The 13,352-nt window shown below is 31.9% G+C and overlaps 4 protein-coding genes across 4 annotated transcripts; 1 reads left to right on the top strand and 3 right to left on the bottom strand.

Moving 5' to 3' along the window:
* Positions 1–602: 602 nt before the first annotated feature.
* Positions 603–2,079, bottom strand: LOC124914697 (probable aquaporin SIP2-1). The gene is made up of 3 exons (XM_047455295.1): positions 1,585–2,079; positions 1,058–1,318; positions 603–968 (listed from the first exon to the last, which is right to left on the bottom strand). Exons 1-3 carry the CDS (start codon positions 1,903–1,905, stop codon positions 810–812), a joined length of 741 nt encoding a protein of 246 aa, XP_047311251.1. The 5' UTR covers positions 1,906–2,079; the 3' UTR covers positions 603–809.
* Positions 2,080–3,597: 1,518 nt separating this feature from the next.
* On the bottom strand, positions 3,598–4,635 carry LOC124914009. Its single transcript, XM_047454466.1, has 4 exons — positions 4,415–4,635; positions 4,188–4,329; positions 3,986–4,058; positions 3,598–3,911 (listed from the first exon to the last, which is right to left on the bottom strand). Exons 1-4 carry the CDS (start codon positions 4,443–4,445, stop codon positions 3,654–3,656), a joined length of 504 nt encoding a protein of 167 aa, XP_047310422.1. The 5' UTR covers positions 4,446–4,635; the 3' UTR covers positions 3,598–3,653.
* A 721-nt stretch (positions 4,636–5,356) lies between these two features.
* On the bottom strand, positions 5,357–7,239 carry LOC124914007 (probable protein S-acyltransferase 3). The gene is made up of 5 exons (XM_047454464.1): positions 6,840–7,239; positions 6,567–6,746; positions 6,156–6,467; positions 5,855–6,079; positions 5,357–5,787 (listed from the first exon to the last, which is right to left on the bottom strand). The coding sequence occupies exons 1-5, from the start codon at positions 6,954–6,956 to the stop codon at positions 5,485–5,487; spliced, it is 1,137 nt and encodes a 378-aa protein (XP_047310420.1). The 5' UTR covers positions 6,957–7,239; the 3' UTR covers positions 5,357–5,484.
* A 3,435-nt stretch (positions 7,240–10,674) lies between these two features.
* On the top strand, positions 10,675–13,255 carry LOC124914008 (tRNA-dihydrouridine(20) synthase [NAD(P)+]-like). The gene is made up of 9 exons (XM_047454465.1): positions 10,675–10,841; positions 10,929–11,034; positions 11,274–11,412; positions 11,521–11,629; positions 11,784–11,920; positions 12,305–12,441; positions 12,567–12,673; positions 12,765–12,892; positions 12,967–13,255. The coding sequence occupies exons 1-9, from the start codon at positions 10,797–10,799 to the stop codon at positions 13,037–13,039; spliced, it is 981 nt and encodes a 326-aa protein (XP_047310421.1). The 5' UTR covers positions 10,675–10,796; the 3' UTR covers positions 13,040–13,255.
* The last annotated feature ends 97 nt before the right edge of the window (positions 13,256–13,352 follow it).

Here is a 13,352-nt window from a genome sequence, read left to right as displayed (position 1 = left end):
TTTTATTATAATGCAAAAATAAAATTACTATTTTTTTGGTACTAAAAAATAACAGTCTATTTTAAATAGTTATTTTCCTACCATTTTTTTATTGCGATCCTAATACTCTCAGTATTATGGTTCGTTTATACTTATATCTACCATTATATTTTCTCGAGATGTCCAATTCATGTTCTTCAAGCTAGCTTATGAGTTATTGTATCTTGGAAATTTGATATTGAGTAACTTTATGTTTAAGAATTGGATTTATTTGAATTTTGAAAAATATAATTGAGGAATTTCATGTTCTAGACTCTAGAGACAAAAATAGGGAAATTAGGGTTTCAATATTGTTTCTCTACTCTTCCTTGAGATAACCCTACTGGTGTTGTTTAAGAAGAGAGATTCGGGGCACTTTGACCAAAAGGCAAACATGGATTTCTCAAAGAAGAAAGAAGAAAAAGATTACATCATTTAGGTAATTTTTGTTTATTTCAATAAATATGATATTTAGTATATAAAGACATAATATTTTGTATACATAGATATCTAAGTAAATAAGTTATTTTACCTAATGTATGCCAGACAACCACACATTCATACCAAAATAACTAAAAGAATGATTCAAACTTAAAAGCAAAAACATGCTTACATTAGCAAGACATACATGAATGAATACCAAAGATCAGTGCTTGTTGGCTAAGATAAGCTAAGCTAGGCTAAGCTAGAAACAAGCAATAAATAACTGTAGCAGCTACAAGTTGTTTGCATCATACTTACAAACTAGACAAACAATCTTTCCATAAATAACCAAGAAAGTGAAGTGAGACTTAATCTGATTTCTTCTTCTTTTCCTCCTCCTTTATCAACGGGGATAGTAACCGCGATATCCACATCGCCAACATGGTTGCCTCAACCGGAGCCAACCAATAAACCAGTAAATGTTCTTTTGTCGTATGATCTCCACGAGCAAATGCCCAACCAGTTACCTAGGATACCAACAAACATATACTCTTAGTCTACAAATACATAAATGACAGAATCCTAGTCTGCATATTACAATGTTTTTACTACTTACAGAGGCTGGATTCATGCATCCTCCAGTAAGATCAGATCCCAGAAGGTGGAGGGCAATTTTCGATGTACTAGAGATCCAATTCTTAGTGTAGAAACTTCCAGGAATATTCTTTGAGAGTGCTATTGATATCGAAACGATTGTAAAAGTAAGAAGTCCCTCCACTAATGCACCTTGATGAAGATCAATCATCAAACGTGGTCCATGTCCTATTCCTGGCCATGTCATAATTATAAGCTTCACCCCAACAACTGATCCCAGAACCTGTAATCACCATGAATGATGTACTGTCATGAATCTAATCTCTCTAGCACATTAATCATGCAATTTCATACTTCCTAGGTATGCCATGACTCATGACTGTCTGTCTGTCTAATCTGATTACAGACACCTCCATTAAGCCAATAGCTTCAAATTTTTCAATACAAATCTTAACCCAACACCACATTACAGAAGAACAACAAGTGTATCTATCTAAGAAAGCAAATCAATTACCAACAGCAAAATCAACCAATCGTAAAAATGCAAACCTGGGCTGGGATTCTGCTACAGAAGTTGAAAAGAAAGTGCAGGAAACTGCCGGAGATACCTCCGGTTAAGAGAGTCAGAGGATTGTAAGTACCGCCCCCGGTAACCTTTCCCATGTAGGCAAAGAAGAACATAACAATTATGGTGAAACCACACTTAACGGATTCACCAAAGAAATTATCGGCAAGACCCAGAACATTGAAGACGAAGACACGATTAAGGACTCCCGACCATACCCACATAAACGATAATATGAAATCGGAAACCACCAATCGTATTGCTCGACTAACACTACTACCTCCTCCTCCGTCTTCGCCGGCCATAGATCTGATGATCAATTTCAGCAGATGCAGAAAAGTTTTGTTTTTTTTCCTCTATCTCTCTCTCAAATTATTTGGGTTAATTTGTTCTCATCTTCATTTCCGTATTCTGGACAAGTTCGACGAGCTTTCCTCTTAGTGCTTCAAATCGATGAACAGTCAAAGTCTTCCTTCCTTTACAGATATATAAAATGTATAAATTTATCTTCGTTTGATTCGGCTAATACTTCGCACGTAGACTGATAAATAATTTAGATTTACCATTTTAATTAAATCTATTTCTCGTAATTTTAATTATATATTTATGGTAATAACATAACAAGTAGCAAATGAGACTCTCTTATATGAAAATTGAATTACTTCATGATTTACTATTACAAAAACAAATGAAAATTATATTTTACTATACAATTATATATATAAATAAATAGTCATACTTAAAATAATGGATTTACTATAAAAGAAGATTTATGAAAATTATATCAATTTGTTTACAACTTTATATGAAGAGAAGAAACACAATTTATATTTTATAGTCATCAAACTTCAACCAAACAGTATTATTTTGACTAATTTGACAATAGTCACTTTCCCAACATTGACTATTTCTGTCACCATTTGAAGATATTAAATTAATTGTGTTGCATATATTTTTCAATAAAATATTTGTTTTTATGAAAACAAAATAATAATAATTTAATTCCTTAACAATCCCTGTAAAACAATATAATAAATAGTTTAAACAGTTATATTTTAATTTTATTTCATTACAAAATATATTTTTTAACTATTTTTTTATAAAATTAAGAGTGAAACTAATAAACTTTCCTAAATAGTTTGTAGAAAAAAAATGTTTTTTTTTATAAAAAATAAACATACAATCAAGTTAGATTTCAACCCAATTAGACATATTATAATTTTGTGCACATCCTAATTCTTGATTAATGCAAAAATTTTAAAGAAGAAAACTTTTAATCCTACCCCAAAACTCTTTTTTGAAATCTTTTCTATAACATGCACTTCCATTTATTACTAACAACCTAAGCGAGTCAAACTCCTTGTGAGTCGTTAGCGAACCATTCGGTCAAAGTTCTTTGTCCTAGTTCGAGTTCTAATCGACTCTTTTAATATTTGAGTCAAGTATTTCGAGTATGATAATAAATATTTTTTTATTTTAATAATATAAAACCTAAAATTAAAATTTTTTTTTTTCTTTATAAATATTTGAAAATTTAATTAATTCAGTTGCTAACTTTCCACTTGACTTGTTTGCAACTTTGTTCATCAAAGTTCATGACATAAATTATTGATAATATTTTGAAGAAGCACAAATGGAAGAAGATCATGAGACAAATGGATAATATGATATGATTTATTAATTACAAATTAACTAAAAATAAAATTATTTTAATTTATTATACTTTTAAATAATTATTATTTATTAATTATAAAATACATATTTTTCATTTTTAATGTGAAAGTTATCATATACTCACTAAAATAATTTTAAACTATAAATATATTGTCCATACAGATAATTAGAAAATAAATTAACTTAATTAATTAATTGTAAAGAGAATAAAAAATGATCTTAAAAGATCAAATTTATGTTTAATTCTCATCTAAAAATACTTTAATATAAATGAAGATCTTGGATTTATTTCATTTCACATAAATACATAATATAATCCATTTATCATTTATTTAACAAAGCAACAAATACACAAGTTTGGAAATAAAGTAGTGTAAATTCATATCTTATTAAGCTTGGCAAGAACAAAAACAGTAGCAGAGGTGACTAAAGGGATGAAGATGGAATTAGGGATGGCTGTAGGCGCTATTCGTTGCTTGATAAACAGAGTTGTTGCAGGCACACCGAAGATGAACATGAGAAAATCTTTGGCTCCGGCTCTAATTCCACTGATTCCAGATTTCAATATTACATCCTTTAGGATATTCTCAAATTCTTCATTCGTTACCGCTCGATCACCGTTTCCTTGATGATGTTTCTGATAAACTAACACGCATATCAATCAATGATTGACAATATCTAACGATCGATGCAGGATTCATATTTCCATACCTCATAGATTTGCTGAAGCGACGCAATATCGGGAACGCGAATCTGAGTTGTGCCTATGTTTTTGTTAATTTCTCTAGCACAAATTAATGAAGCAGAAATTTAATTAGGTCATGAGGAGGAGGAGATTTGAAGAATTAGTTAGTTCTACGTGTAACATACTGGAGGAGATTTGAAGAATTAGTTAGTTCTACGTGTAACATACTGGATGGTGTGGGAGACGGCATGATAGAACTCTGCAACATCCTCTTTGCCGAAATCAGCCAATAACTGTTCGTCGTAGCATTTCTTTATTATGGAAACGATTTCATTTCCTTTGATTATTTCCCCGCCACCACCGCCACTTCCTGCACACAAACAACTTCACCTATATCTATCTATCTGTCCATTAATTCATATGAGATCTAAGAGAGATAGAGAGATCTGGAGCACCTGAAGATTGTTTGTTGAGAGATTGGCCCATTAGATGATGATGATGAGCGGCGGATGGACTTCCTCAATCGGATCTGGTGTATGTATACAAGTAAAGAAGATGATGATGATGATGATTTATATGCTTAATTGGAGAAGACGTCGCCTCGCTGGTCGACATTATTGATTCCTAGTTAGCTACCATGAATGGAATGGAATGGAATCAATTCTGAGCATATTTGTTCTCCTATCCTCCAAGTAAGCCTCTCTCTCTCTCTCTCTCTCTCTCTCTCTCTCTTTCTTCATAATCCATTGTTAATATTTAATTTCAACAAACACACATACAAACTCTTAGAGGAAGAACTTGCACGATGATTATCACTATACAATAGAAGAGTGATCATGTTGATAAGTTCATGTTGATCATCAAACTCTGCCGATCCAGAATCAACAGGCGGCATTAGATAATCAGCCAAAATCTCAGAAACGAAGGCTTAGGTTCTTCACCAATGGAATCATATCTTCCAACTCCACAATAGCTATAAGCTTCTCGTTGATCTCCGCCATACGATCCAACTTCCTCTTGATATCCTTCCTTCCACTTCGTCTGCAATTCTCATTTGATTTACAAATCTCTGTCTTCATTAACTGAAAAACTCATTCGAATTCCTTGCTTTTCAAACCAATTCCTTCATAGAAATCAGTGTCATTGCACATATGATCACATATACCTGCAACTTAGGGTTTCATTTCCATTGCTAATTTGCTCTTGTTCTTCGGTTTCTTCATCGTTCTTAATGGTTGTGAATCAGAGTGGAATTAGCAGTTATTCATATTAATTTATGAAATATTATTTAATTGCATGCCTGTCCTACAATATTAGTATATAATATATAGATATCTAGGAATACATTAAAGTATCTTTATCTTAACTTAATTTCGAACAAATTCATAATTATACACTAATCAATTTGTTGTATCACAAAATCAAAGCAAATGAAGACCTATATAATTTCGAACAAATTCATTCATACTCATCTCTTCTCATGCTTGTGATAATGATTGTACTCTTGTTCTTCATCTCCACTTGTTTATTTCTTATTCTTCTTCTTCAAATCTTCTTCTCCATAATCCGAACCAGCACCGTCGTTGGCAAAAATACCATCCATATCTATGAATTGTTTATCTTTTGGGTCTTTTGTTCCCCTGTTAAAATGGTGGAAAACCGACGATGCTCTATTTAAATCGTCGTCATCTTCCACCGCCCATGCTCTGAAATTGATAGCAGGACGTGGTATACTGGTACAGAAGATTTCTTTGAGATTCCTTACAAATCCTCTGTTGAAAGGGTTTTCTTTCTTATCATATCGATATCGAAAATTCTCATAAGTTGTCTGCAACATATAAGTAATTTAGTTAACAAGGATATGCTGAATATGATACAACATATATATATGTTACCTGGTTTCTGCTCATCAAGTAGAAATGAAAGACAGTGAGTCCTCCTACGAACCATACAGCTATGAAGCAATAAATGACCAAAGCAACAGAGACAATGTCTTCCAACATAACTTTCCAAGCATTTCTGGGAGGTCCTCGGAGAAGATTCATCAATGAGAATGTGAAGACGAAAACGCACAATGTGGTGGCGGAGGATATAAACAGGATGAAGAACCGATAATTTCTCTGAAACCAATGAATTCAGTCAAATAATAATTTGGAAGATAATATGTATGTATGTATGTATGATTGGGGGTCTTACGATTCCAATGCATTGGCCAACCCATGGACAATGATGATCGAACCTCTCGACGCAGTTATTGCAAATGGAGCAATGAGAGGCGCGAGGAGGACGATAGAGGAAACAGGTGTCGCAGTACTTGAGTCTGAGAATATGGCCGTTGATAATGACGTCCTTGGTTCTGGGTATTTTCAAGCTGGATGCGCCGGTTTTGACCCATTCCATGGAGGCAGTGGTACTGTTTATGTCGAGTTCGTCTGGTTCAGGCGGTCTGGAGTTTCTCGCCACAATTCCGGGATTTCTTCCGGATGTCATGTATAGGAATGTCAAATCCTATTTATATATGGAGGACGAGAAGAAGAAATCAACAAATAAAACAAAACATTCCATGGATTGGATTGGATTGGATTGGATAGAAGAAGAAGAAATTACCAGAAATGTGAGGAAGAGTCCTACGTAGAGCACCCAGTAGCCATAACAATGATCAGTATCATTTATTCTGATAAGCATTCTCAAGCAGAATATCAACGCTGGTCCCCCAATTAGAGCTGTCGTTAGGAACAATGAGCCAGCGTCAGGCCCAAAGACCAACCTTCCACCAAGTAAGAATTTCTGCAGAAAACCAATATCTAAGCCTAAAAATGGAGGTTGAAAGAGAAGAAAAAGAAGCAAAAAGCGTTGTGACTGACTGACTGACTCACGTACATTGCGACCTTTCCAGACTTGGTATAGCCTTCTCCTGGTGGGGGGTCTAGAAGAAGGAGGAGGATCGACGCTGTTGGAGGAAGCTTGCATTCTCATTTGTTTATCGTTTCCCCCCATTGAATTCTTCTTCTTCTTCTTCTTCTTCTTTTCTTCTTAGGAGAAGCGGACAGCAGCGGCAGCAGAGGCCGGGGGGGATAGATTGATTATTAGAGGGAGGAGAAAGAGGATCGGGGAAGAAAGGTTTCTCCTCCTCCTCGGGGTCAGATGGCCGATTGATTGATGCTTCCTAACTAACTAGTTGCTACCTTCTTCTTCTTCTTCGGCCCTTGTGCTCTCCATATTTTTTTTTTGGGTAGGGTTTGATTTTTGATTTTTCTTCTCTCCCATGCATTCATTCGTTCCTGCTGCCTCTTCCCAAACAAACAATTCTGAGACTCCTCTTCTCTCCCTACATTCTCTATTCTCCCTATAATCACTCGCCTCTCTGCTTAATTAATCCACGTCCATTATTATTTCTTTTAATCAATTAATTCTCATATAATTTAAAATGATAAATAACTTTTTATTATATCGGGAAGCTACGTACACCAGGTAAATAAATGACTAATTAATATCCTCCTCCTCTTCCTAAAAACATATATATATATATATAAGCCTTAATTAGCTAAAAGACATGTGGAAAATGACTCCCGCCCGCTCTAAGATTGGAAATGTTGAATTGCAGGATGTTAACAAGATCTTCCTTTAGCATGTTGAAGTCGACCTCCATCTGCAATTAATTAATTAATTAGTACGTACGGTTCCAATTCCATTATTAATGTTACCTGAGTGAGTAATATCAATATTATTGTGTCCAAATTAATGACAAGAAGCTACTGCTGATTACGGTCAGATTTGTAGTTGTTGTTGTTATGATTCATCATCATCATCTCCTTTTCATCCTCCAGTGATTTCATATTGTGATCTGCAACTATTTCAAATAACTTATGGCATCTCCCATTATTGAACATTTATCCATCTGTTCATTAATTAATCACATAATCAATATTTTTAACACCACATAAATGAATATATATGTATATACCCTCTTCAATCCTGGAATTAGGGCGGAAACTCTCGTTAAGTTTCTCTTTTCGCATTCTTTCTGCCAAAATCTTTCTCCGTGCTTTCGAGTTCGCGCCGCTGCCTCGGAATCCGGTTTCCCAAACGAGATGATTCTTCTATGGCCGGTCACGTTTGTAAAAATAATAATAATAACATAGTTAATTAGTTACTAACTAAAATAGTTAATTAATTTGAATAGTTTGTTAGATAGTTTTATGAATTGTAATTAGTATCGAAACTCCTATATAACTGTATAATAAGAGACACGTAATGTTTGAAAAACAATTTTCAATAATACAATTTAGTTTACACTTCTTCTTCAAAAATTTAACAACGTTGGCTTCGCCTTCGCCGGAGCTGGTGTGCTTATTTGACAGCCTTCGCCGGAGCTGGTGTGCTTATTTGCTCTGTCAAAGGATGAGGAGGAGGAGATCTGCCATGAAGAAGGCGTCGTCTTCGTGGTGGAGAGAATTGAAATTAGGGCTTGTTTGGTCCATTATAATTCTCAGCTAGCTGCCAAATAAATAACTTATGAGTAAGCATAGTGGCGAGTTCGGATTATTATAGTTCCGTCGCGTCACTATGTTAATTAAACGCGAGTTGATATCTGTGTAATGATTTTTAAGATTTTTTTTTCTTTTTTCTGTAACTTAATTATGTTAATTATGGGTATAGGTAAAGTTAATAGTTCGGATTATTATAATAATTCAAATTTAAAATTCTTAAAATATTATATATTTATCATAATTAAAATTTAAATATATATATTTAATTAGAGTTTATAGTTCTCGTTGTTCAAGGAAAAAATTATAGAAAAAAAAATAAATTTGATAGAAAAACCGATTGAACGTTAATAATTGGTTCACCAAGCAGCCCAGAAATCAATCAATCTATTATAAAAAAAAATGTTTTAATGAATTTTTATGGTCTTCGACAAAATTAATCCTCCGGTCTTCTATTTATATATACCATAATAATAATAATAATAAACAAACCAAAGAAAATACATATAGTTAATTCCGAACAAACCCACGTTAAACTTGTTTGCTTAAAATAAAGATATATAATTGTTGTTGTAATAGATGAATATGTATATTTCTTTCTTCAATCTCACCCATTTTGTTTTATTTTAAAATAAAAGTCATTAATTTATACTTTTATGGTCATAAACTATGTGCTTTTAAGTCTAAAATAATATATAATATATTAGGGGTGAGCAAATGGGTAAAACCAATCCGTTTTATCCAATCTGTATTAAATCCAAATTAAGTTTATCCAATCCGTAATCCAAACCATTTTACTAATTAATACGGATCGGATACGGATTGGATTGAAATTGGTTTGGATAATCCAAACTAAAAAATATTTATATATATTAGCTTAAAATTAGTCAACAATTTTTTTTTTAATTTTTTTTTTAATTTTTTTTTTATTTTTTAAAATTTGAATTTTTTATTATTATTAAATTTGAATCTGAAAAAAAATAAAAATAAAAATAATAATAAAAAAAATAATAAAAAAAATAATAAAAAAAATAATAAAAATAATAAAAATAAAAAAATAAAAAAAAAATAAAAAAAAAATAAATATCGTTGAGTGATGATGATAAGTAAAATATATATTATATTGAGATAAAAATTAATTTAAAGAAAAATAATTAAAAAATATATTTTTATTTAGATAGTTTGGATAATTTGGATAATCCTAATCCAATCCGATTTCATTCAATCCGAACTCAATCCGATCCGATCTCAGTCCAATCCGAAATATCCAATCCGAATTAGTATTTAGGATTCGGATTGGATTGGATTTCGGATTAAACCACCCAATGCTCACCCCTATAATATATGACTAAAGTGTATAAAAAAAAAATTAATAAGACATTGGTATACCAATTTATCTATATGAAATTATTAACTTAGACATTATTTTATAAAACCAAAAAATAATATATAAATATAAAATTTAATGACTTAAATATTTAAAAATAAAAAAATAAATTAATCAAATAAAAATATCTAAATTTTAAATACTTAATATTGAAATTAATTTAATAATATTTAAAACAAATATATTAAGACTATTATACTCTTATATATTAATTAATGAACTTGATATATTAAATTATATAATTTAATATATTAAATATTAAATAAATACTAATTAAAATAAATACTAATATTTTTTAACTAGAATTTGTTAATATATATATATATATTTGTTAATATAATTCATTTTTCTCATCTCTTTTATATTTCATTAGTAATTTAGATGTGATTAAATTTTATATTTTAAACAATGTTTGAAATTAATTTCTAACCTTGAAAATGGGATTAATTATGACAAAGAGAAGATAACGATTTTTTTTTTTTTTATACTGGTAAAGTGAAAAAAATAAAAACTTAATAAAACATATAGCAAATTTTTATTAAGTTTAAAAGTATTAAATAGTCCTTTAATGATTTTTTAGGGTGTTTAGTTTTTTTTCCATCTTTTAAATAAGTTAAATATATTTTAGTTTTCTATTTTTAACATATTTTTATTTAAATTTGTCAAATTAAGTGATTATAAATATGATTATTATTATTATTATTATTTTTTTTTAAGAACTAGTTTGATTTTACAAGTCCAAATAAATAAGCCTTTTTTTTTTGCTAATATTTAAATAAAATAAAACAAAACCCAATAGAATAATTTGAAAAGTAAACCACTTACGTTGACAAACAATCTTGAGACTCCTTTGATAATGTTGGATTAGGGCAGTCGCGTTTTGGCTGGCCGAGATTACGCTCTGAGCGGCTACTATATATAGCTTTGCCGCTGTGAATTACGAAGCAGAAACAGAAGAAGAAGATGGACTATAAGGACAAGCTTGTGCTTGGCCCTATGGTTCGAGTTGTAAGTGCTCTTTATCTCCCCACCTATGATTCTTTAATTTGCTTCAACGACCAAAACATTCTAATTTTTCTCTAATTCTAAATGCAGGGCACGCTGCCTCTTAGGCTTCTGGCTGCTGATTATGGTGCTGATATAACCTATGGCGAGGAGATTATCGATCATAAGGTTATCAAATGCGAACGTCGTATCAATAGTAATGTTCTTCCTGCTAAATATGCTAGTTAATCATCTGATATAATTTGCAAAGATGTTCCTTTTTTGGGTCTTTTGATTGGTAGGGTATTTATTGCACAAGTATCTGACATCAATGTATGTAGATTGCATACATAAATGTGGTAAACTGAAATTGAGAATCTGGGCATAAGTTGTTGATGTTTAAAACTATTGATTTTCTATTATAATTGGGAATTTGTACCATCATTGTCTTTCCAGAGTTGATAGGAACCACTGATATAGTCGAAAAGGGAAACGGGAGTATTGTTTTCAGGACCTGTGATGAAGAAAGAAATCGGGTGGTGTTTCAACTTGGTACTTCCGATGCTGTAAGAGCACTAGCTGCAGCTCAGATAGTGTAAGCTTCTAGATTTTCCTTCATTCTTAATTTTGTATTAATCTGTCATTTTAGACTTTTAAAGTTTTTCTTTTGTAAACAAGTTCACTTCTGTCTCTGGTCTATCAGGTGCAATGATGTTGCTGCAGTTGACATTAATATGGGATGCCCCAAAGCATTCTCCGTTAGTGGAGGGATGGGTTCGGCATTATTGTCTAAACCCGAGCTCATTCATGATGTATGTTGAATTTATACATAGGGCCTTTCTTCTCTTTTGTGTTGATTATTCACATTTCTGCATTATTGTCAAAACTCAAGCATGTTCACGATGGATGTTGAAATGTCATTTGTGTTGCCTACTCATGCTTCGATTTGTTTCTCCTTTCATTTAGATTTTGACAACATTAAAGAGAAACTTGGACATACCAGTGACATGTAAGATCCGGCTTCTGAAATCTCCAATTGAGACAGTAGAATTGGCACGGAGAATTGAGAAAACCGGTGTTTCAGCTGTTGCTGTCCACGGAAGGTAGTGATAATTTAGTCAGCATTTTTATTAGATTGCGATGTCTAAGATTTGATGTAGACTGTATACATTGTTCTGTTCCATTTTACATGACTAAGACTATTTGTCTGAAGATAGGGGAAAACACCTTTTCACATCTATCTCGAGCAGTGTGATTACGAGGGAGTGTTTTATAGCCCGAATTTAAGGATTAAAGTGACGATGTGATCTGAATCCTGTTTGGAATGAGTTTTATGATATTTCTTCATCCTTTTGGGTAAATATTAGGTTACTGTTGATGCTATATGGTTATGCATTCCTAGTTGGGTTAACTGTTGAATTCTTATATGTTTCTTTTAAATTTCAAAGTAATAATACTTGATTATTTTTCTATTGGAAGGAGTGCAGAAAAGTTGCAGATAGACCTAGAGATCCTGCTAAATGGAACGAGATTGCAGATGTGGTAGCAGCTCTATCCATTCCTGTCATAGCAAATGGCGATATTTTTGAATATGAAGATGTTCAAAAGATAAAAAATGCCACAGGTAAGAGAAGACGACTTCTAATAAACTATTTCTTTGTTTTTGTAAAAGATGGTTTTGTTTCTTCCGAAGCTGCTTCCCTTTTTTTATTGTGAACTCTGGTAAATGTTGTCTTTCTGTTATATAAGGTGCCGCGTCTGTGATGATTGCTAGAGGTGGTCTATGGAATGCTTCGATTTTCTCTGCTGAAGGACAAGCACCATGGGAAGTGATTAAAGGAGAATATTTTAGAAAGGTATAATAGTGTACTCTACTTGATTTTCTTCCTTTGTGGTGTTATCTTTTAAACTTATATGTTTGTTATTGATTATGATGATATTATTCAGTGTATCTTATGGGATAATGATGTTAAGAGCACAAAGCAGACTTTGAGGGAGATGATAATGCATCATTCATGTCTTGAACTCGCAGAAGGGCAAGCCATAAATAAAACCGATACATTTCTTGATCTAGTGTAAGTTCATATCTAAATCTTGTTCATTCTTTTATTTGTCAAAATATTTATGTGGTATTAATTGTATCGTACAGGAAATTATACAATGAAGACAAGTATTACGAAAACGTCAAATATAACAGATTAATAGGCCGTGCAGCAGAGTGATGGAACAGAATCCATCGGGAGATGTTATTTGAATGAGACGTAGTGTTTTTATAAGCAAGACATTTACTCAATTGTTATTCTTTATGCCTCATAATTAACCAGAATTCATAATTATCAACTGTTATTGGCTTCTTTTTTTTCTTCATTTTTTCTTAAACTGTAATAATCACTCATTTTGATGTTATACTTAAATTTGAAACCCACCATTACCTTAAATGGCAAGTATTCTCTAATTTAAAGGGTTATGATTTTACATTTAGTCACTAGAAAATGTGTTTGGTAACATTGGAATTGGATGGTTTAATTTCATATC

This window comes from Impatiens glandulifera, chromosome 9 (assembly GCF_907164915.1).
Source record: "Impatiens glandulifera chromosome 9, dImpGla2.1, whole genome shotgun sequence".
Taxonomy (NCBI): Eukaryota; Viridiplantae; Streptophyta; class Magnoliopsida; order Ericales; family Balsaminaceae; genus Impatiens; species Impatiens glandulifera.
This window is presented reverse-complemented; position numbering and strand designations above follow the sequence as displayed.